At 39.1% G+C, this 23768-nt stretch overlaps 1 protein-coding gene across 1 annotated transcript in view; it reads right to left on the minus strand.

Moving 5' to 3' along the window:
* Positions 1 to 1453: 1453 nt before the first annotated feature.
* LOC140479957 (uncharacterized) overlaps positions 1454 to 23768 on the minus strand; it is a 58527-nt gene continuing 36212 nt past the window's right edge. The window contains exons 9-12 of the mRNA XM_072574392.1: positions 22347 to 22447; positions 20098 to 20177; positions 17120 to 17281; positions 1454 to 4742 (exon numbers count right to left, since the gene is read on the minus strand). Of these exons, the coding sequence (XP_072430493.1) occupies positions 4603 to 4742; positions 17120 to 17281; positions 20098 to 20177; positions 22347 to 22447 (483 nt within the window). The 3' untranslated portion in view covers positions 1454 to 4602. The remainder of the gene's footprint in view (positions 4743 to 17119; positions 17282 to 20097; positions 20178 to 22346; positions 22448 to 23768) is intronic.

Here is a 23768-nt window from a genome sequence, read left to right on the forward strand (position 1 = left end):
GGTTGGACCGAAGGGTCTGTTTCCATGTTGTACATCTCTATGACTCTGACTCCTAGCAACTTTGGCAACCACACCTATTTGATTCTTCTGAAGTTTTTCTCTTAAAATGCACAATTGTGCATATTAACGTAAATATGTCAGTGAGCTGTGCAGGTTTATTGTTCTGATGTAGAATTAGCTGCCTGAAAAATGACATTTTGATTACCTTGTGGGTTAGCTGCATCATATGGCTAGTTTTATTTACCCCCCAGTTCTACATTCTTTTGAAGGAAGTAAGCATTGCTGGTAAGATCAACATTTATTCCCCATCCTTACTTGCCCTGGAAAAGTGATGGCAAGCCATGTTTACCTTAAATTCATGCAAACCATAGGGTAAGTACTGTGCTGTTAAAATGGGAGTTCAATGATTTTGACTCTGTCTCAAGTGAAAATCAATTTAGTTCCAAGTCAGTGGCTAGGAGAGGAACATGCAGGTGGTGTTCCCATATGTTTGCTGCCCTTGTCCTTCTAGGTGGTTGTGAATATGGGTTTGGAAGGTGCTGTTGGAGGAGCCTTGGTAAATTACTGCAGTGCATTTTGTATATGGTGTACACTATATAGTAGCAAATATTCATCAGTTACATTTTGTAATCTTTAATTCTGGTAAGGGTTTATAATTAACAACATTTAATTAGTTTGAATTCACATTGGTCCTGAAACCTTTGCTTTCATTCAGTTCTCATCTTATCCTCTTCGCTTAGAAATCCAGATGATAGTTGCACAAAGAGACCACTTCAGCCTACTTTATGCATCACACTATTTACTAAACCTATCCAAACATTTTTGACAACAATGATTTCTCCCTACAACCGTGCATCAATTTTAATCCACTTTTCCCTTTTAAAAATATGCAGAAATGCCGACCTTTAAGTATTCCTTGTGGTAAACGTTTTGTTTAATAACTAAACTTTTCCTCCTCTGATTTCATAAACTCTTTTTATCATAGTTTTAAACATGGTTGAAACAACTCACTTCTGAACACAATTTTTCCCTGTGCATCTTACTGGAATTCTTAAAATTAAAATCTTATTTCCCTTTTTATCTGCTTTTAATGTCAAAATATACCAAGTCCTCCTAGTTTCCCTTTGGGTCTTAACCAATTTTGTTTGCTGTATTGCTCTGATGTCCTTTCTATGAAGATCTAAGGATACGCCTATCCATTGTCCATGAACTGGAGAATGTTTGAACTGTTACTATCCACTTTCAATAAAAGAAAACCACCAGTTATCACGTGAGAAACTTACTGAGGAGGCTCTTATGGTGCAGTGATAGTGTTCCAACATCTGGACCAGAAGATCAGATTCAAGTCTTACCTGTCATGGAGGTGTCATAACTCGATTGAACAAGCTGTTTCCTTTTATTTAAAAAAAATCTAGCTGAGGGATTTCAAATCTCACATGAAGATTAAGAAATGTACACAAATAGTGAAATATTTTTATTTTGAACAGTAAATTATTACTTTCTCCAGATAACGGTTTACAGACGTTTAAAAGTTTAGAAATTTGTCTCTGAAATGCTTAAGAATAGTTGATGGCTTCAAAAATCCATTAAATTTATAGAACATGATAAAGAATCAATCTCTTGTATTTTCCAAAATGCTTACTGTGAACAGTGGCACTATGCTTAAGTTGGTTCACTTATTTGCTTATGGTATGTGGGCATTGGCTTAGCCAATGTTTACCGCACATTCCTGACTGCCTCAAGAAAGGTGGTGGTAAGCCTATTATAAATAAATCATCATATGTTAAAGTATATTTAAGACTTTACCTCTGCTTCCCAACTACTTTGCTAGGCTTGAAATTCTTAATTTTGTGGAAGACTTTGATTTTACACAAGTAATAATATTTATTTAAAATACCTGGAATAATACAATGCAATTTGCCACTGAAGACCTCCTTGCAATAGTTCATTTGTCAGATATAGCCACTAAAAGGTTAAGTACCTTTCTGGTCAACTGAAAGGTCAGTGGCAAAACTGGAAATATTTTTGAACAATAGTTACTTTAACTACTTTGAGATTAAAGGCTGCGTTAAATTTCTAATGACACTGTTGCTCTACACCATTCGCATTGATTATTTAAATGTAAATGTTCGTTGTTGTATTACTGCCATATACTTTACCTGTGATTATTTCCTGCTACCTGAACTACCACCAAGCTATAGCTGAAAACCAGGAAGAAAGAGCAGTGTAGAAACTGATGTAGTGAGTTCAGTGGAAGAATCCTGCAAAATGGGCTACTGTATTACAGGTTAAGAGAGACAATGTCATAATCCTAGTCTGGCAGGGTTACATAAGCAGCCTCTGAGGGGAGAGACATGAGTAATTAGACAAAGAAGGAACCAAAAAGCTTGTTGTCGTCACCTCCTCGTGGATCAGGTATTTCATGAAGGGCTTATGCCTGAAAAGTCGATTTTCCTGCTCCTTGGATGCTGCCTCACCTGCTGTGTTTTTCCAGCACTACACACTCAACACTGATCTCCAGTCCTCACTTTCGCCTATTTGTACTTTACTGCCTAGTTAATGCTTCTTACTAACTGCACACTTAAAATGACCAAATTCTACTTTACTGGTTATTACTAACAGCATTGAAGAATTACCAGGGTAACGGACTCACTGGTAGACCATTGTCATATTCCAGGTGAAGTAAAGTAACTGTATTGAGAGTAACTGGGAGTCTAAGCCCCAACCTCTGACCACTGTAAACAGGAGTGCAGGAAACACAACCACCAGCTTCGCGCAGGAGCAGAAAAACAGCCACCTCTCTTGACTTAACCCCATCTGGCCACTGTCTTCACACCTGCTGGCAAAAATGCCTGGCTGGATTATTTAAGTGAAGGTAACCTTCTATTGACACTCCATACTCTGGTAAGATAATAAAAGGTCAGAGGTAGGTGGGTCATGATACTTCAGCCAGGATACAGGACCGACAGATTTGCGGACCTCGTGCATTGAGAAATTTCTTTTTTTAAAAAAATTCATTACTGCCTTTGAAACAAGCTAAGTTGAAGTTGGCCATCAGTATGCGAAACGTCACTTATTCAATGCGCTGTCTTGATGCCTATTACTTTAGCTTGGTATTAATTATTGGCTGATCATGCTTGTGAAGGGTCTTGGAATGCCTCACTACAGTACTACATAAATTCAAGCTGTTATGATCTATTCACAAACTTGCAGTAACTGTTACACCAATGGATGCTGCAGTTACTCATTTTCACAGTTCTGGCTGTCTTGCCTTCATAAAATTGGATGTTGTGTTTCCTAAATTTTGTCAGGTAAGCAAAATTCAAATATTTGCCATTTTTAAAATATTTAGTTTTATCACCTATTTCAGTGTTTTATCTCCTATTTATTCCTACGTTGCTGTGTGGCAGAAAGAAGTAAACGATGAATTCTGCTAATTGTCCACTAACACACCCTGTGCTCAGATTTATTAATTAATCTCATATGAAACCCAGTGATGGTCCTTTTTAGAAATCCTCTATATAGCACACCCCAATGTAGCATTACCCTTGTATATTCTGTTAATTCTTAACCAGATAAAAATTTGAAGTTGGTCAAGCAAAGGTTTTCTTTTGGAAAATCCATATTGGCAACTATCTTTTTGTGGTTACAGATGTTCAGTACTTGCAGAAAAGTGACTAAATAATGTCCTGTGAACTTGATTACTATCTAAAAATAATACCAGCTACCTGCCAAGAAGGTGGAAGAGGAAATAAGTGGAGCAACTTTAAAATTAATGAATCTGATACTAAGATTGTGACTACTTCAAAATTAATTAGCCAGAAGACTTTTTGAAAGCCTAGAAACTTCAATTACTCAGATTATAGGAGCTTTCTAATTTAATAGATCAGGCCAACAAGGGAAGACTTGCTGCTGAATGTGGCAAACTGAAATGAGACCAGTGCCTTCCTCAGTTTCACTACTCCTTTGTCTCTCATCCCCTCTCCTACCTTCCTTTTGTACATTGGCTGGCCATTTGTTCAATACCCTACTTGAGCCCTGTTACAGTGCTACCGGAGGCTGACTATATCAGTGACCACACCTACTCACATGAATACTCCAATTTTAACAAAAAAATCAGTGCACTTTTAAATGTGTGTATTGCCACACAAAAAAAAAACTTGCATTTCTTTCCAACCAACTTTTTCAAAGAAACCAAACCTATGCTTTCAGAATAGGTAATGAATGATGGCAAGATTTGAACAAACCCTGCTACTAAACAATTCTTCCACATTCATTCAAATTGATGTCAAGTCTGAGCCCCAAGTTTCTTCCCTCATTCACTTGTAAAAGTTTTTAACCAATTTTTGGATGTTTCTTGCCTGGGACCATAAACAATATTGAAAAAAAAACAAATTGTTTTTTTAACTCTAGATCAAGTATACCTGAAGAATAGATATCACTGTCAGGAGTAAAATAGAAGTTATTGCCTTCGACTGGGAGAATCTTGATTTAAATATTAATAAGGTGCAAATCTTTGAATATGTTAGAGGTCTTAATGAGAAATGTTGCAGAAATGTCATTCTGCAACGCTGCTGGGTTTTTGTTTGAAGGCTGCAATATTCAAGACAGATCACTGAGAGTTAGTTCAGGTGGGTTGTCAGATAGTCCTCCTAATTCCACGCTGAAATCTTCATCTGAATAACTTGTTCTTGGTTCGTTCTCACATTCCTCCATACACAAGGCAGAACTGTACTTGGCACCTATGTTAGAACAAAATATTTGAGTTAACCAGCACTTGTTGACTCTAGAATGCCTTTTTGAAGGGACGCTTTATAAACTAGTGTTGGAACATCCAACTTAATTACTTTCTAGTTGAGTTGTTCTCATTTTAAGTAAATGTTAAAAAGCAGCACTTATTCCTCCATCTGCCATCCTTTGTATCTAACTTTTTTTTTGCAATATCATCTAGTTCATAGTTATCAGAATTCTGCTTGTTATTATTGAAATGCAAACAGATGAGAAACTATGAATCATTTGTTACTATTCAATTTCAGTAACTATCGTAAGTAGTTTTTCATTTATTTTCTTTCCATTTATTAATTTAGTAATGAATTACACCAAAATATTTTGTAGCCATTGCTGGTGAGGCTGACCTTTACTGCTAATTCCTAATTACTCTGAACAAGGTGGTGCTGTGCCACTAAACTGTTGTCGTCCATTTGGTGTAAATATAGTTAGTGTTTAGGTGTTCCAGGATTCTGACCCAGTAATAGTGAAGGAATTATATACTTCAAGTCAGGACAGTACTGGAGGGGCAAGTTGCAAGTGATATTCAAAGTTTGGAAGATACTATTGAAAAAGCCTGAGCAAATTCTTAGTGTGTGCTCCCTAAAACAGTGCACCTCTAGTGGCAGGAGTGAATATTTGATGTGGTGGATGGAGTGCAAATGCAGCAAAGTGCAGTTTATCACATTCCTGACTAGTGCCTTTAGCTGCTAGTTAGGCTTTGGGGATTCAAAAGGTGAATTACTTGTCACAAAATTCCCAGACACTGGCTTTCATAATCAGATTGTGACTGGGCTAGTTAAGTTTCTAGTGATACCTAAAATGCTTGTTTATGCTGGGCCATTCACTGATAATGACATTGTTGAATATTCAAAGTGGTTAGCCATAAATACTGATCCATGTAAGATTTGAATTTTGCTCCTTACAGAATTTAAAGCGTTATTATTCCCACTCCATTTCGGCCATGTACTGCACCACACAGTCTTTGGTATTGGAAGCAGCTGACTGTTGCAATCATCGTTCCTTGAATCATTCTGCCCCCCACCTTTTAAATTATCGGTGAAAACGCTCTGGTTTTATCTTTGAGCTATGATAGTTGACTGGCTCAATAGACCCATATAGGATCCACATAGTGATCATCCATTTTCCTTCCTGCCCTTTCTTCACTGGCATTTTCTCTATCAACACCACAATTTTCAAACCTTCTCCTCAGTTTCACGACTTTGTTCTTCCCACCTGCTACGACCTCCTCAGCCCAATTTTTTTTCTTAAATCATACATACCCCACATGCTCTTTCCAACTCTGACCACTCTTCAATTCTCTTTACACAACTTCTTTAGATGTCATGGCCATGGATTCTAGAATTCTTTCTCTGCCACCTGACTAATTTTCTCTTTCAAAACATTCCCTAAAACAATCTTTGTCATGCCTTGGGGTCATTTTTCCCTCCAATGTTGTACAATTTTTCAATATCCAGTTACTTTCACTTCTGAAATATTTGGAATGTTTGATTAGATTCCCAGAGTCTTCAAACATCTTAACTCTATGCAGCTTTTATTCCTAAGCCACTTTGTCTACTACTTTCTTCACCTTTTTAAAAATCTAGCTATTTGTCAAAGCTTTCAGACAAGCCTCCGTCCTCTCACATAGCTCTACATCTTTCCTTTTGTTATTTTCCTCCTCTGTAAAGCTTTGTTTCTATACTAAAAATAAGTTGCTGTTTTCTTGTTTCCAATTTTTATTTTTATCCTTGCAACGATGCATTATTGAAATAAAATCCACATATGAAAGTTTGTTTTCATTCTCATATAGATCATTTCCATACAGATCTGCCATGCATTGACATTTTGATAAACTCAGTAGCTATACTGGAAAGTTCCACAGCTGAATTAAGCTGATACTCTGAATAACTTTTGGAATTGCTATCCCATACAAAAGAACATTACAGCGCAGGAACAGGCCCTTCGGCCCTCCAAGCCTGTGCCAATACGTATTCTCTATCTAAATTTGCTGTCTATTTTCTGAGGATCTGTATCCCTTTGCTCCCTGTCCATTCATGTATCTATCTAGATAAATCTTAATTGACTCTCTTTCCCGCCCCTACCACCACTGCTGGCAATGCATTCCAGGCACCCGCCACTCTCTGCATAAAGAACTTTCCACGTATATCTCCCCTGAACTTTTGCCCTCTCACTTAGAACTCCTGACGCCTCCTGACCCAGAGTCCTCCACTCTGGGAAAAAGTTTCTTGCTATCCACCCTGTCTACACCTCTCACGATGTTGTAAGCCTCAATCAGGGCCCCCCTCAACCACCTTCTTTCCAATGAAAATAATCCTAATCTACTCAACCTCTCCTCATAGCTAGCACCCTCCATACCAGGCAACATAATGGTGAACCTTCTCTGCACCCTTTCCAAAGCATCCACATCCTTTTGGGCAATGTGGTGATCAGAACTGTATGCAGTATTCCAAGTGTAGCCGAACCAAAGTTTTATACAACTGTAACATGACCTGCCAACTCTTGTACTTAATACCCTGTCTGATGAAGGAAAGCCTGCCATATGATTTCTTGACCACTCTACTGACCTGCGTTGCTACCTTCAGGGAACAATGGACCTGAACACCCAGATCTCTGTACATCAATTTTCCCAAGACCTTTCCATTTACTGTATAGTTTGCTCTTTAATTGCATCTTCCAAAATTCATCACCTTGCATTTGTCCGGATTGAAGGCCATCTGCCATTTCTCTGCCCAACTCTCCAACCTATCTATATTCTGCTATATTCTCTGACAGTCACCTTCCCTATCTGCTATTCCACCAATCTTGGTGTCATCAGCAAACTAAATGTTCCTCCAAATCATTTTTGTATATCACAAATAACAGTGGTCCCAGTACAGATCCCTGTGGGACACCACTGGTCATATGTCTCCATTTTGAGAAACTCCCTTCCACTACTATTTTGTCCTGTTGCCCAAACAATTCTCTATCCATCTCGCTGGAACTGGTTGAGCAACAGTTGTACTAGGAAGTTAAGGCAATGCTGGAAATGGAAGTGGACTCTGAATTAAAATAACAATTTAAAAAGTTAAATAATGGTATTTATATTACCCCAGCATTTGGTCAGCTACACAAAGCTAATTATATGCATTTATTAGAGAAAATAAGGCAGGACCTCCAATGCTGGGAAGATCTCCCAATATCCTGGCTAGGAAGAACAGCTTTGGTTAAGATGAATATTCTACCTCGCCTACTATATCACATAAGAATGCTTCCTTTGATGTTGCCAACACAGGTACTGCATAAGCTTTATGGTTGGCTTGGCTCCTTTATTTGGAATCATAGACAGACCCTTATTACGTTGCAGCTCCCACAAGTAAGGAGAGGTCTAGATTTTCCAGATTTCAGAAGGTACCAACTGAGTTCTCTGTTATCATATATGGCTGATTTGATTGTGGGTAACAAGAGACCCAATTTGGTTAGACATTGAGGCTTCCCAAGTAAAATGTCCCCTCATCAATCTATTATTTATGGATTAGCGTTATTACAGATGATTGTTAGAAACCCAATTGTATTCAATACAATCAAAGTTTGGAGGATGATGTGACAGAATGAGGGTAATTCACAAAAAAACCTCTCCTTCCACTTCTATAGTGGGAACGTTGGGAATTCAGCCAGACTTGACTGACGCTGGATTTAAAATTTGGGAGTCCAGAGGCATCTCCTGTTTGGGAGATCTGTTTGATGGGGAGGTCATGATGTCTTTCAAACAGTTGCATCAGAAGTTCGGGTTGCCTAACAAGGACCTTTTTCGATACTTTCGATTTTGTCTATTTACCCTATCCATGCCCCTCATAATTTTGTAAACCTCTATAAGGTCACCCCCTCAGTCTCCAACGCTCCAGGGAAAACAGCCCCAGCCTGTTCAGCTTCTCCACATAGCTCAAATCCTCCAAATCTGGCAACATCCTTGTAAATCTTTTCTGAACCCTTTCAAGTTTCACAACATCTTTCCGAGAGGAAGGAGACCAGAACTGCACACAACATTTCAACAGTGGCCTAACCAATGTCCTGTACAGCCGCAACACGACCTCCCAACTCCTGTACTCAATATTCTGACCAATAAGAAAGCATACCAAACGCTTTTTTCACTATCCTATCTACCTGCAACTCCACTTTCAAAGAGCTATGAACCTGCACTCCAAGGTCTCTTTGTTCAGCAACACTCCCTAGGACCTTACCATTAAGTGTAGAAGTCCTGCTAAGTTTTGCTTTCCCAAAATGCAGCACCTCGCATTTATCTGAATTAAACTCCATCTGCCACTTCTCAGCCCATTGGCCCATCTGATCAAGATCCTGTTGTAATCTAAGGTAACCTTCGCTGTCCACTCCTCTTCCAATTTTGGTGTCATCTGCAAACTTACTAACTGTACCTCTTATGCTCACATCCAAATCATTTATGTAAATGACAAAAGTAGTGGACCCAGCACCGATCCTTGTGGCACTCCACTAGTCACAGGCCTCCAGTCTGAAAAAAAAACCCTGCACCACCACCCTCTGTATTCTACCTTTGAGCCAGTTCTGTATCCAAATGGCTAGTTCACCCTTTATTCCGGGAGATGCAACCTTGCTAACGAATCTCCCATGGGGAACCTTGTCGAATTCCTTACTGAAGTCCATAAAGATCACATCTACTGCTCTGCCTTCATCAATCCTCTTTGTTACTTCTTCAAAAAACTCAATCAAGTTTGTGAGACATGATTTCCCACGCACAAAGCCATGTTGACTATCCCTAATCAGTCCTTGCCTTTCCAAATACATGTACATCCTGTCCCTCAGGATTCCCTCCAACAACTTGCCCACCACTGACGTCAGGTTCACTGGTCTATAGTTCCCTGGCTTCTCCTTACTACCCTTCTTAAAGAGTGACTTGATGTAATTTTATTTTAAATGCATATTTATTTATTTATCTTTTTTTTTCATATCTTATTTTGTGTTTTGGTAGTTTATAGAATAGATTAGTAGTTAGTTTTTTTTAACAATATAATAACAACACCAATATAAAATTTAAAGTGGATAAACTATTTTGTAAAAAAAAAAATTAATTCTTTTCAATAAAAATATTTACAACAGAAGTTAGAGGTTGGGCAGTGCAGGCTTCAGTCCACAGGCCTTTGATTAAATTGTTGCATATATTTAATCAAAGTTGAATTTAACAATGGGCAAATTCCTTTGTGATTCAAAAGATATTAAATGGTAGAACTAATAAATTTGTGTGAAATTTTTATTTTGTATGATACCTTGGATCTACTTTGTGTTAAAATATGTACAATTCTGACTGTTAGCTGCATCACCTCAACATTTGAAAACTTACTAAACCACACACATTCCAGCTTCATGTTAAAGCTTTATATTAGTTGACATGTAACTGTTCTCTCTTTCTTTGGGTTTTGTCCTCTTTACTGTTCTTTTTAAATCTGCAGTCATTAACCCTCAAACACTTTAAACCTCATGCTTGCAAGTTATTTTCCCATCTTCAACATGCTTTCCATCCCTAAAATTGATGAACATGTTTTTGCCTTCTAACTGTGTACCCAAGTTATAGGAGGTCCTTCAAATAACTGACCAGTCTCAGATTGCCATTTGTTACACTAACCTTCTTAAGTTGCAGCCTGGTCAAGAAGAAATGACAGTTGCTCACATCACATTTCCCCCATACCTCTATTTCCATCCAGCCAGGAAATACTGCCAGAGTGACCAGACAAGTCTACTTAATTGTGATAATGCATCACCATTAATGATTCCTTTTTCTCATTTCTGCATAGCCAAGCTTCTTTGAACAATTCAACTGTTAATTTATCAAGCTGTTGGCCTAACAGCTTGAAACTTCTCCCATGTAATTATTGAGAAGACTGAAGCCACTGAGTTTGGCCCCTACTATAAACTATACTTCTGTGCCCCGACCCCATTACTGTCAACTACCTGATGCTGAACCTACCTGTCAAACCAGAGATGAGCTTTCAACCATATATCCATATGGTTAGTGACAACCAATTTCTACCTGCACAACAATTATTCTGCTGAAGTTCTTATCCATGCTATCATTCTCTAGATATTATTTGACACATCTGGTCAGCTTCTTGTGTTCTATCCTCTTCAATTGAAGTCATCCAAAACTCCCACCAAGTCCTGTTCCCACACTACCCCTGTGTGTTGACGTGATGTGCCCCCAGTTAATCTTAATATTGGTGTTGATTTTCAAATCCCTCCACAGTGTATTGTCTCCCATCTCCTGAAATCACCACCTCCAGTCTCAACCATCCATTAACTCGGCTCTTCAGCATCCCCAACTTTAATCATTTGATTTATGGTCATGCCTTTAAATGTCCAAACCTTAAATTATGGAGTTGCCTTCCTGAATTGCTTTCTCAACTATAACTTCCTCCTGCTCTTTGTTTTGGTCATCTTCCCTTAAATCTCCTTATTATGGCTTAGTGTTGTTTTGCTTTATTTATTTAACCTGTTCAGAGATGTTATTACATACCTTTTGGAGCAGGTGCGATCGAAGCAGAACCTCACTCCAGGTGCAAGGATACAATTTACTACACAACACCACACCACAAGATTATAATTCTGAGGTGCCTTTTGATTATTTTATTACATTTAAAAGCACTATATATAACTGCATGTTGTTATGGGATATCTATTTAATTACTCACAGCTGCCCTGGTAAAAATTTGGAACAAAACCAAACAGGATGAAAAGTGTGAATTTAAGTGCCATGATTATGATACTGATGCACAATCTTCTGTGGATGGAAGTTTCCAAGAGGCAAAGAAAAACTGCAGAAGGGAAGAGTGGAGAAGTACACTTTAAAAGGAACATTGTGGAAGAGGGATGTTAATGCATGATATTCTAATCCTTGGATGTCAAAGATATATTCCGAGTAGTCAATCTCAAAATGGTTCATTCTTTGAAACTGCAGGCACAGACTTGACAGACTAAATGGCTGCCTGAGTATTTTGATTTTTTTTTGGAAGGAGAAAACATTGTTTCATTTGCATATATATTTTAAGAGGACAGAATCCCTGCTAATATTTTTCTACTGACAACTTGATGGATGAATTCAAGCACTGCATATATTCTGCAATATAATATGAAAAGTTATTATATTGTAGAATATAATCCTTGAAGTAACCAAAAAAAACAGAATTTGCTTATGAAACTCCGCTTCTAGCAGCATCTGTGGGAAGAAATCAGTGTTAATGTTTTAGTCCGGTGATTCTTTAGCAGACTTACAAGCAGTTAGGGCCTGCTGAATTTTGCCATCAGTTTTTGGTTCAGATCTCCAGCATCTGCATTTTGTTTTACCAAAAACAATGATTTGTTCATGCAGCTTAAAATGTAATTGCTTATTCCATTTAAAAAGGAAAAAATGTGCCCTACTTCTATTAAACATGGGGCAGGGACAAAGGTTTTCCATGCTTTTGATAATTTCTACAGCCTCTATTGGTATCTTGTCTTCTCCTGACTCTCCTCAGACTAATACAGCTATGGCCCATAAAATATTCTGTTCACTGCACTGAATTTACTATGCTATTTGGAAAACATCTAAACTGGTGTTTATGTTCTGCATGAGCCTCCTCCCACACTTTTTTGTTAAGCCCATCAGGGTGGTGCTCCTTTCTCATAATTATCTAGCTTCTACTGAGGTGCACTTATGCTATCGGGGTTACCTGTCCTAGAAGATGATTTTCCCATTATGGAACCAGAATGGAACTATTAGTACGATGGACTTTGAATGCAGCAATCTAAGTTCATATCTTGGTGGATCTTAAAGTGTCTTGAAGGGCTTTTGTGGTGCAATGTAGTGTCCCTACCTTTGAGCCAGAAGGCCTGGGTTCAAGAGGTGTGTAATAACATCTCTGAACAGGTTTATTAGAAAAATGGCCTAAGAATCCTAGACTTCCCCCCTCACCTTTCGTTTGCATTGTGCATAACAGGCTTCGCTTGTAATTAGTGAATTGGCAACATGCATGTTTTTACCGGTAATGGATAGTAGTTTTAGAGCAAAAAAAAGTCTGATTTTGCTGGTGGGAAGGTTCTCATTTGAGAGAACACTTCTAGGTAGATTTTGAACAAACTCAGGCTCTTGTCATGCAGTAGTAGTGTCCCTGCCTCTGAGGCAGCCCAGGTCTCACCTAATCCAGAGGTCTAAAGAAAAAGCAAGCACCATAACAGCGAGGTTGCCTTTCACAACCTTTAAAAGCTCTCATAACATAAGTTTAAGCACCCTATACGACACACTTGTGGTATGGGGTGGTGTCCCTACCTCTAGGCAAGGAGGCTTGGGTACAAGTCCCATTTGCTCCAGAAGTGTATAATATCTCTGAAAAGGTTGATGAGGAAAATAAAATGTAAGTACCCTCTGAGGGCTCTTTGTAGCAGTAGTAGTATCACAATGGAGGTGGGCAACATTTCTTAACCGGTTGATTAGAGAATATCTCTAAGACCCATCCGGTCCTTTTTCTGTAGTGTAGTGGTTATTGCATTCACTTTACAGACCCAAAGGGCCTGGCTCAAAAACAGACAAACATTTGCACTAATTGCGTGTCACAATGGAGAACGGTTTCCTGATTTAAGGGGCTTTTTGGTGCAGTGTTAGTGTCCCTGTCTCTGAGTTAGGAGACCCGATTTCAAATTCCACTTGCTTCAGAGGTGTATAACAGCCAACTCCTCCTAAATAGGTTGATTAGGAAATATCTCTAAGCATCCTGTGGAGGGCTGTTGCAGAGAAATGGTAGTGTACCTGCTAAAGCCAGGAGGCTCCAGTTCAAGTTCCATTTATCTAATAGTGTATAATGACATCTCTGAACAAGTTGATTTAGGAAAAAAACAAATCTAAGAACACACTCTTTTCCCTCTCATCCTAAACCTATGCCCTCTAGTTCTGGACTCCCAGCCCCAGGGAAAAGACTTACCTATTTATCCTATCCATGCCCCTCATAATTTTATAAACCTATATAAGGTCACTCCTCAGTCTCCGATGCTCCAGGGAAAACAGCCCCAGCCTGTTCAGCCTCTCCCCATAGCTCAAATTCTCCAACCCTGCCAACATCCTTGTAAATCTTTTCTGAACCCTTTCAAATCTCAACGTCTTTCCGAGAGGAAGGAGACCAGAATTGCATGCAACATTCCAACAGTGGCCGAACCAATGTCCTGTACAGCCGCAACATGACCTCCCAACTCCTGTACTCAATATTCTGACAAATAAAAGAAAGCATACCAAATGCCGCCTTCACTATTCTATCTACCTGCAATTCCACTTTCAAGGAGCTATGAACCTGCACTCCAAGGTCTCTTTGTTCAGCAACACTCCCTAGGACTTTACCATTAAAGTTTAAGTCCTGTTAAGATTTGCTTTTCCAAAATGCAGTGCCTTGCATTTATCTGAATTAAACTCCATCTGCCATTTTCTGGTCAAGATCCTGTTGTAATCTGTAGTAACCTTCTTTGCTGTCCACTCCTCTTCCAATTTTGGTGTCATCTGCAAACTTACTTACTGTACCTCTTTTACATAAATGATTTGGATGCGAGTATATGACAAAAAAGTAGAGGACCCAGCATAGATCTTTGTAGCACTCCACTGGTCACATGCCTCTGGTCTGAAAACAACCCTCCACCACCACCATCTTTTACCTTTGAGCCAGTTCTGTATCCAAATGGCTAGTTCTCACTGTGTATTCCATGAGATCTAACCTTACGAATCAGTCTCCCATGGGGAATCTTGTTGAACGCCTTCCTGAAGTCCATCTACCACTCTGCCCTCATCAATCCTCTTTTTGTTATTTCTTCAAAAAACTCAAGTTTGTGAGACATGATATCCCCTGCACAAATCCATGTTGACTATCTCTAATCAGCCCTTGCCTTTCCAAATACATGTACATCCTGTCCCTTAGGATTCCCTCCAACAACTTGCCCAATAAGGTGATTATCCCTTTCTCATTTCTCAGCTCCACCCAAATAATTTCCCTGGATGTATTTCTAGGAATATTCTCCCTCAGCACAGCTGTAATGCTGTCCCTTATCAAAAATGCCACTCCCCCTCCTCTCTTGTCTCCCTTTCTATCCTTCCTGTAGCATTTGTATTACTACTCTCGAGGACCTCCTTTTTAAATTCCTGCCTAACTCTTTGTATTTTCCCTGCAGAATCTCAACCTTTTCCCTTCCTATGTCATCGTCCACACCGGAACTAATGACCTCTTGCTGGCCCCTCTCCCCCGTGAGAAAATTCTACACCCTCTCTGAGACTTCCTTGATCCTGGCACCAGGGAAGCAACACACCATTCTGTTTTCTCACGGCTGGCCACAGAAACGTCTGTCAATACTTCGGACTAGAGAATTCCCTAACACAATTGATCTCTTGGAACCCGACATACCCCTCGTTGCATTAGAGCCAGTCTCAATACCAGAAACTTGGCTGTTCATGCTACGCTCCCCTGAGAATCCATCCACCCCTACATTTTCCAAAAGAGCATACCTGTTTGAAATGGGTATAGCCACAAAAGACTCCTGCATTAGCTGCCTGCCTCTCTTACCTTTCCTGGAGTTATCCCATCTATATGACTGTATCTGAGACATCCCCCCCCCTTTATATAACTGCCATCCATCACATACTGTTGCTGTTGCAAATTCCTCATTGCTTCTAACTCCAACTGATCCACTTGATCTGATAAGATTCACAACCAACAGTATTTATGGCAGATACAATCTACAGTAACCCTTAAACTCTCTCTTTAAACTCCACATCTGACAAGAAGCACACATCACTCTACTAAATGCCATTTTTGTTCCTTCAAAATCTATAGACCCAGAAAATATCACTGTCATATTCCTCTACAAACACTGCCCCAGGTTAAATGAATAGTTATGGCTTATATTTTAGAACATAGAACATAGAAAAATACAGCGCAGTCCAGGCCCTATGGCCCTCAATGTTGCGCCGATCCAAGCCCACCTAACCTACACTAGCCCACTATCCTCCATATGCCTATCCAATGCCCGTTTAAATGTTCATAAAGAGGGAGAGTCCACCACTGCTACTGGCAGGGCATTCCATGAACTCACGACTTGCTGAGTAAAGAATCTACCCCTAACATCTGTCCTATACCTACCACCCCTTAATTTAAAGCCATGCCCCCTCGTAACAGCTGACTCCATACTTGGAAAAAGGTTCTCATGGTCAACCCTATCTAAACCCCTAATCATCTTGTACACCTCTATCAAGTCATCCCTAAGCCTTCTTTTCTCCAATGAAAACAGCCCCAAGTGCCTCAGCCTTTCCTCATACGATCTTCCTACCATATCATGCAACATCCTTCTGCACCCATTCCAGTGCCTCCACATCCTTCCTATAGTATGGCGACCAAAACTGCACACAATACTCCAGATGCGGCCGCACCAGAGTCTTATACAACTGCAACATGACCTCAGGACTCCGGAACTCAATTCCTCTACCAATAAAAGCCAGTACGCCATATGCCGCCTTCACCGCACTATTTAACTGGGTGGCAACTTTCAGAGACTGTGTACATGGACACCAAGATCGCTCTGCTCATCCACACTACAAGTATCCGACCATTAGCCCCGTACTCCATCTTTTTTAAGTTTAATCAAGAGACATATCTCCAAAAACATATCATCAAGAAACATAACATCATCACTACTGCAGACTTTCTGTAGTCCACTTAAAACAATTAACTGATTCTGTGTTGTGAATTTCACTGTTTGTTAATTTTCCCAGACGCACTCCAATGTCCAGCGATACATGAATTTAAACAGCAAAGGCAGTGTCAGTTTCTTTCTTTCTCTCTCTCTCTCTCCTGCGCACTGACTTCACCATGTGCTTCCTTTGTCTGGTGTCCCTTTTAAAACTGCTGTTGTTTTGACTTTTTTTTCCCCAAAGTTCCAAAACAATGCAACAGTATATAACACAGTAATTGCTGCTCCTGGAATTAGAGGAAATCACCTCCCCACTAAAATACCTCAAAAAAGGTGCAGCTGTTACAGCCTGAAATGTTTCCTGTCCTCCATCTTGGATTACCCAGAATCCTCTTTTTCAGACCAAATTTCTGACTTTGCTGACAAGTATATATTTTTCCTCCACTTACGCTAACAAACCTTTTGATAATCTTCAAGACCTTCATCTGATTACACCTCTACTTTGCTCCCATCTCTGTGATACTCATTGAAAGGAATGTGACTAGAACCAAAAGCTCAGTTTACCGTTTTGCGATTATAGCTACTGGATTGTTCAGCTAACATTTCTAACAAACTAATTTCCAGATTTTACCTTTTTTATGAGGAGGATCTAAATCAAGATCTTGCAATGATGAAATGTCGTCATCTGAGCTAATGTCTACCAAGCTAAGAGTACAACTTAGATTGGAGTCAGAATCTTCATTTAGCGACTGGGTCATGGATTGGTGGTTCTTTTGGTACTGTTTTCTTGCATCTGAAACAAAGAATAGCAAGATAATGGTGTATCTTGGCAAATTGAAAATCAACTTCTGAGTATCAGAGAATCCCTAAGTGTGAAATAGGCCATTTGACTCAACAAGTCCGTCTGACCCTCCAAAGAGTAACCCACCCAGACCCTTCCCCTACCTTATTACTCTATTTTTACCCCTAACTAATGAAGCTAACCTACACATCTCTGAACATTATGGGCAATTTAGCATGGCCAATTCACTTAACCTGCACAACTTTGGGTTGAGGGAGGAAACCAGAGCAACTGGAGAAAATCCACACTGACACAGGGAGAATGTGTAAATTCCACACACAGTTGCCTGAGGCTGGAATTAACCCAGACCCCTGGTGCTGTGAGGTAGCAGTGCTAACCACTCAGCTACTGTGCCATCTGAGTACTTGAATATCTATACTGCTTCACATTATTCCTCAAAGCAAAGATAATGCTGCAATATCAACAAGAAAACAAATTGTGTGCTGTGTTCTTGCATTTAACCAACTTTCCATAGTCTTATACAATAACACTCCATACAGCATGACTGCTGTAAGTTAGTTCGTGGAAGTACAGAACTGTAGTGGTGGATTTCTAAGGGAAAATTACCTTTAGAGATTTAAATTATCTCCTTTTATTATGACTGTATAAAGATTTACCCATACTTTATGTTTCACGGTGTACAAACGATGTTTGTTTTGGAAGGTCCTTAAAGCTTCACTAATGGAGCCACCCCAAAGGCCAGAGTGAAATTATTTTCCCCTAATCATTCAACATTTCATTCTATCAAGAGGAGATGGCATAGCCAACGCGTCAAAGGCTAAAGATTGGTTAAAGGATGAGGATGTGCCACAGTATTGCGAATCTGATTTCAAAATTAGTGTTTTGGAAAGTAACTACCAGGAATTGAATTTGCAGTAATTACAATTTCAAGGTTACTCTGTTTATTTAATATGGTCCCAGTTAGAAGTGACAACAATGGATGACCCATCTGAGCTTTTATTTGAACAGGAAGTCTGGAGTAATTTCTAAGACTTAAATTACTTATGGTTTACAGATCAAAGATAATAAAAATCAGCTCTTGTACAAAGGGTTTTCTAACTGAAGCAAGTCAGGAGAGAGTCATTTAACTCTATTACACATGTACATTATTCACATGGTTCATAGAATCAAAGGGTTCCATTAGAAATAAAAAAGGTAATTGACATGCATTTCTATTTGAGAACATCCCTTGTTTGCCTTGTGGCTATAGCGTTAAGCTGTACAAGGTGGGTACCCATTATGTTGAATTTTTTTCGGTCATGATTTTCAAAAGAAACAGGCAGAGGTAGGGAGGGAGCAAAAGACAAATCTATTAGCAGCTGCAAGGACAGACTTGGAAGAAGCAATGTGTCTGCTTAAAGCCAGAATAAAGAGCATGTAGACTATTAGGATCTGTGTTGTTCATGATTTTTAAATCATGTAGCTGAGAAATTCACAACTGAGGTTTTGAAGAAAAGATGGGAGGGTCTTTTAGGCGAATGCTAAGGATTCCCATGAAACTTAGCATCTGAGAATAACTGGAACTGAAGAGAATTCACAATGAATTCCAGAGAGCTATGGTGTACTTAATTTCATTCAAAGGTGAATGAACTGTCAATTTCAATTTGGCAAAAACAAAAAGGAAAATCATCCGAATGGCAACAGATTGGGAAAACGCGAGGTATAACAACCTGGATGTCCTTGTATACCAGTTGCTGAAATAAACATGCAGGTGCAACAGCCAGTGATGAAGGCAAATGGGTATGTTGGTCTTCGTAGCCATGGGCTAGTTTACAGGGCAGCGATGTATTGCTGCAATTGCCTGGGCTTTGGTGAGACCACACCTAGAGTACTGTGTGCAGTTTGGTCTCCGATGAAGGATATTCTGGCAATGAAGGGAGTGCAATGAAGATTTACCAGACTGATTCCTGACATATGAAGAGAGATTGAATTGGTTAGGACTACATTCACAATTTTAGAAGATTGTCAAAATCTTGTAGAAGTGTACAAAATTTTAACAGGACCAAACAAGCAAATACAATAAGGGCATTCCTTATAACCAGGGATTCCAGAATCAAAGATCACAGTCTAAGGAAACTATTTAGCATTGAGATGAGACATTTCTTCAACCAGAGAGTGGTGAGCCTGTGGAATGCTCTGCTATAGTTGATGTCAAAATATTACATGTTTTCAAGGAGTTAGTTATAACTTTTAGGGCTAAAGGGATCAAAGGACATGTACAGAAAGGGAGAACAGAGCACTGAGTTGAATGATCAGCAATAATCATATTGCATGGAGGAGCTGACTCAAAAGGGCTCCTATTCTACAAATTTCTTGGATGAAAGTCTTGACAAATTATAGTATAAAGCTGGTGTTTACATTATTTTAATAATAAAAGTTTTACATTATATTAGAAAAATAATTTTGAGACAATTTATTTTAGGTGTTTTGAATTTCTTCATGTATTAACAGTCTGAGCTTCATTACAAGTTAGTCATAGAGATGGTGGATGTGATTAATGTCATTTTAGTTATGGAGGGAAGAAAAGAATAATTGGTCTTGAGGTCCATTTTAAATCTATCCAATGAGGATTTTAATATGACCACATGCTCAAGGATTTGGAGTCTAAAGGATTTTTGAAGGGTTAATCGTATTCCAGGTCACAGTTGGTGATAGGATTTTAAAAAGGAAAGAGGACAGTACTTGAGAGGGTTAATAAGAACTCTCTTGAACAGTTACAATCAAGGGAGAGGGTAGTTGTAATGTTAAGTAGGTATTTATACACACACCTGGTTTTGATGGTGTACTTCTCTGGTTATCAGCTAGATTGATGTTTCTCAGTTGTTCCTTCAAGCCTGCAACCGTGGATCTACAAAGAATTTTACCTCAGAATTAACAATAAATTAAGTATTATTGTAGTTGCAGTAAACTCTTCATTCAGATTTATCTCTTCAGTGACTATCCTACAGCTATTACAGAAACTTTTGTATAGATGGAAGTGATTGCGATGAAAATACTGTATATAAATCTTAATTTATGATAAATCAAGTCAAGTTCCAGTCTCTGAATAACACTGCATCCTAGAAGGCCATGTAGTTCAAGGGCTGCACTAGCTCCAGGCTACTCTGTAGTAATTCAAGACCAATTTCTTCTTCACATCTTATCACCTAGATCAGACTGTACATGGGAATGTTATCATGTCCAAATCACATACCACCCTACTTGGACATAATATCTTTCCTGCATTGCTAAATCAAAATCCCAAAACTCCTTACACAATGTAATCACCACATGATTTAAAAAGGAATCTAAAATCCAGCACCTTCTTAAGGACAAATAGGAATGTGCAAGAAGTGCATGCCTTGTTAACAATACCCACATCTATTTAATAAAGGTGGTAAGGAAAAGCCTGAAAACTATAGACCTGTGAGCCTGACATTGGTGGTGGGCAAGTTGTTGGAGGAAATCCTGAGGGACAGGATTTACATTTATTTGGAAAGGCAAGGATTGCTTAGGGATAGTCAACATACCTTTGTGTGAGAGAAATTGGGTTTCATTAACTGAGGTTTTTCTTTGAAGAAGTAACAAAGGATTTAAGGGCAAAGCAATGGATGTCATCTATATGGACTACAGTAAGGCATTTGACAAGGTTCCTCCATAGTAGACTGGTTAACAAGATTACATCACACGGCATAGAGGGGGGACTAGCTATTTAGATATAAAATGAGCTTGAGGTAGAAAACACAGGGAGGAAGTGGAGGGTTCCTTTTCATGCTGGAGGCCTGCAACCATAGTGTGCCACAAAGATCAGTGCTGGGTGCACCGCTTTTTGTATTTTATATAAAATATTTGGATGTGAAAATAGGAGGTATGGTTAGTAAGATTGCAGATGATACCAAAATTGGAGGTGTTGTGGACAGCAAAGAAGGTTATGTCAGAGTACAATGGGATCTTGATCAGATGGGCCAATGGGCTGAGAAGAGGGAGGTGAATTTTTAGATAAATGTGAGGTGCTGCATTTTTGGAAAGGCAAATCACGGCAGGACTTGTGCACTTAATGGTAAGGTTCTGGGGAGTTTTGTTGAACAAAGAGACCTTGGAGTGCAGATTCATAGTTTCTTGAAAATAGAGTTGCAGGTAGATGGGGTAGTGAAGATGGCGTTTGATATGCTTTGCTTTATTGGTCTGAGCATTGAGTACAGGAATTGGGAGGTCTTGTTGCGGCTGAAAAGGACAGTAGTTAGGCCACTTTTGGAACACTGCAATTCTGGTGTCCCTGATATAGGAAGGATGCTGTAAAACTTGAAAGGGTCCAGGAAAGATTTACAAGGATGTTGCCAGGGCTGGAGCTATAGGGAGAGGCTGAATGGGCTGGGTCTGCTTTCTCTGGAGCATTGGAGGTTGAGAGGTTTATGAAGTCATGAGGGGCATGGATAGGGTAAATATAGAAAAGGTCTTTTCTCTGAGTAGAGGGAGTCCAGATTGAGAGGGCACAGGTATAGGGTGAGAGGGGAAAAATTTAAAAAGGGATCTAAGGGGCAACTTTTTCATGCAAACGGTGGTGCATGTATGGAATGAGCTGCCCGAGGAAGTGGAGGCTGGTACAATTTCAACATTTAAAAGGCATCTGGATGGGTACGTGAATAGGAAAGCTTTAGAAGGATATAGGCCAAATGCTGGCCAATAGGACTAGACTAGGTTAGGATATCTGTTTGGCATGGATGAGTTGGACCAAAGGGTCTGTTTCTGCGCTGTACATCACTATGACTCTACACGTGATGATAGAATGGCAGTCACTTAGCTTTAAGATCACAGAATATTTCACCTATAAAGTTGCAAGTGAGGATTTTTTTTTTCCAAACCGGTATGTATCATAGAGGCTGGAATCACAGACAGTAGGAGCCAAGAACAAAACTTATACTTTTGTAGAAATGTGCATAAAGATCTTGGTCACTTATCAAATCTATCTGCAAAGTTTAACAATGCAACATTCAGCAAAGCTTCAGAGCTTTATATGTTAGTTATAGTATTTACTCACCTGATGTGTGTAAGCTCTTGTTCAGTATATTCTCGTTCATGAACTGACTTGTTAGAATCCAAAAGTTGCAATTGATACTTACTCATCAATTCTCTCAGAATCTATGAGGGAAAAAAATGAAATTTTTCACAACCTGAAGACATCCCAAAGTATTTTATTTTAAACAGCCAAAGGAACACTTCTTTTTGAAAATATATTCACCGTCATAATAAAGGAAATGCATCAAGCAGTTTGTATTGGCCAAGACATCCCAGAACTCCCTGCTCTGAGTTACGCCACAAGATCTGAAAGATACTAAATGGGGCTTCACCCTTGTCTAAATGACAGCAGTTGCAATAGTGCACTTTCTCAGCAATGGAATAAGATTTTAGTTTTCACAAGGTTTGGCAAAAAAAGTGACATAAGTAAGCACAAATTTATTTGAATAGTAATCATTGTAATCAACATTGAGCACAGTTCTCCGACATTAAGAAATACTGAATAAAAACAATTAAGCTTCCAATTTCTTTTCTATATTACCAAAAGCAAAACTCTGTACATACTGAAAACCTAATTAAACACAAAAAAAAATTGAAATCGTAGGTCTGTATCTATGTGGAGGTGCAGGGTTATGTGTTTCAGGTGGATGAACTTGCTCGAGGTCATTGGCATGTAATGCTAATTTCTTTGTTTGCAGATATTGCCTGAATTGCTGATATTGTCAGTGAATTTTGTAACTATGTACATTCTGCAGTAAAAACAAATTTCTGGAGAAACTTAGCAGGTCTGGTAGATATTAGGGAAGAAAACAAAGTTCACATTTCAAGTCCGCTGATCCTTCATCAGAACTGCTCCAAAACATATTTATCTTAACACAACAGGCTTTGGTCCCCATTATATTTTTAATAAAAAACCAACATAACATTATAATGAAATACATTACAGTTATAGTTGGTGCTAAGAAATGTGATAGAACATAGCAAAGTACAGTACAGGCCCTTCAGCCTCTATGTTGTGCTGGCCTTTTATCCTATTTTAAGATCAGACTAACCTACACACCCTTCATTATACTATATTCCATGTGCCTAAACAAGAGTCACTTAAATGTCTCTAATGTCTCTGCCTCTACCACCACACTCTATAAAGAACCTACCACTGGCATCTCCTCTCAACCTTCCTCCAATTACCTTAAAATTATGCCCCCTTGTGTTAGCCATTTCTGCCATGGAAAAGAAGTCTCTTAACTATTTACTCTATCTATGCCTCTCAACATCTTGTACACCTCTATCAAGTCACCACTAATCCTTCTTCGCTCCAATGAGAAAAGCCCTAGCTCCCTCAACCACTCTTCATAAGACATACCCTCCAGTCCAGGCAGCATCCTGATAAATCTACTCTGCACCCTCTCTAACGCTTCCACATCCTTCCTATAATGAAGTGACC

Source organism: Chiloscyllium punctatum, chromosome 7, assembly GCF_047496795.1.
Source record: "Chiloscyllium punctatum isolate Juve2018m chromosome 7, sChiPun1.3, whole genome shotgun sequence".
Classification (NCBI taxonomy): domain Eukaryota; kingdom Metazoa; phylum Chordata; class Chondrichthyes; order Orectolobiformes; family Hemiscylliidae; genus Chiloscyllium; species Chiloscyllium punctatum.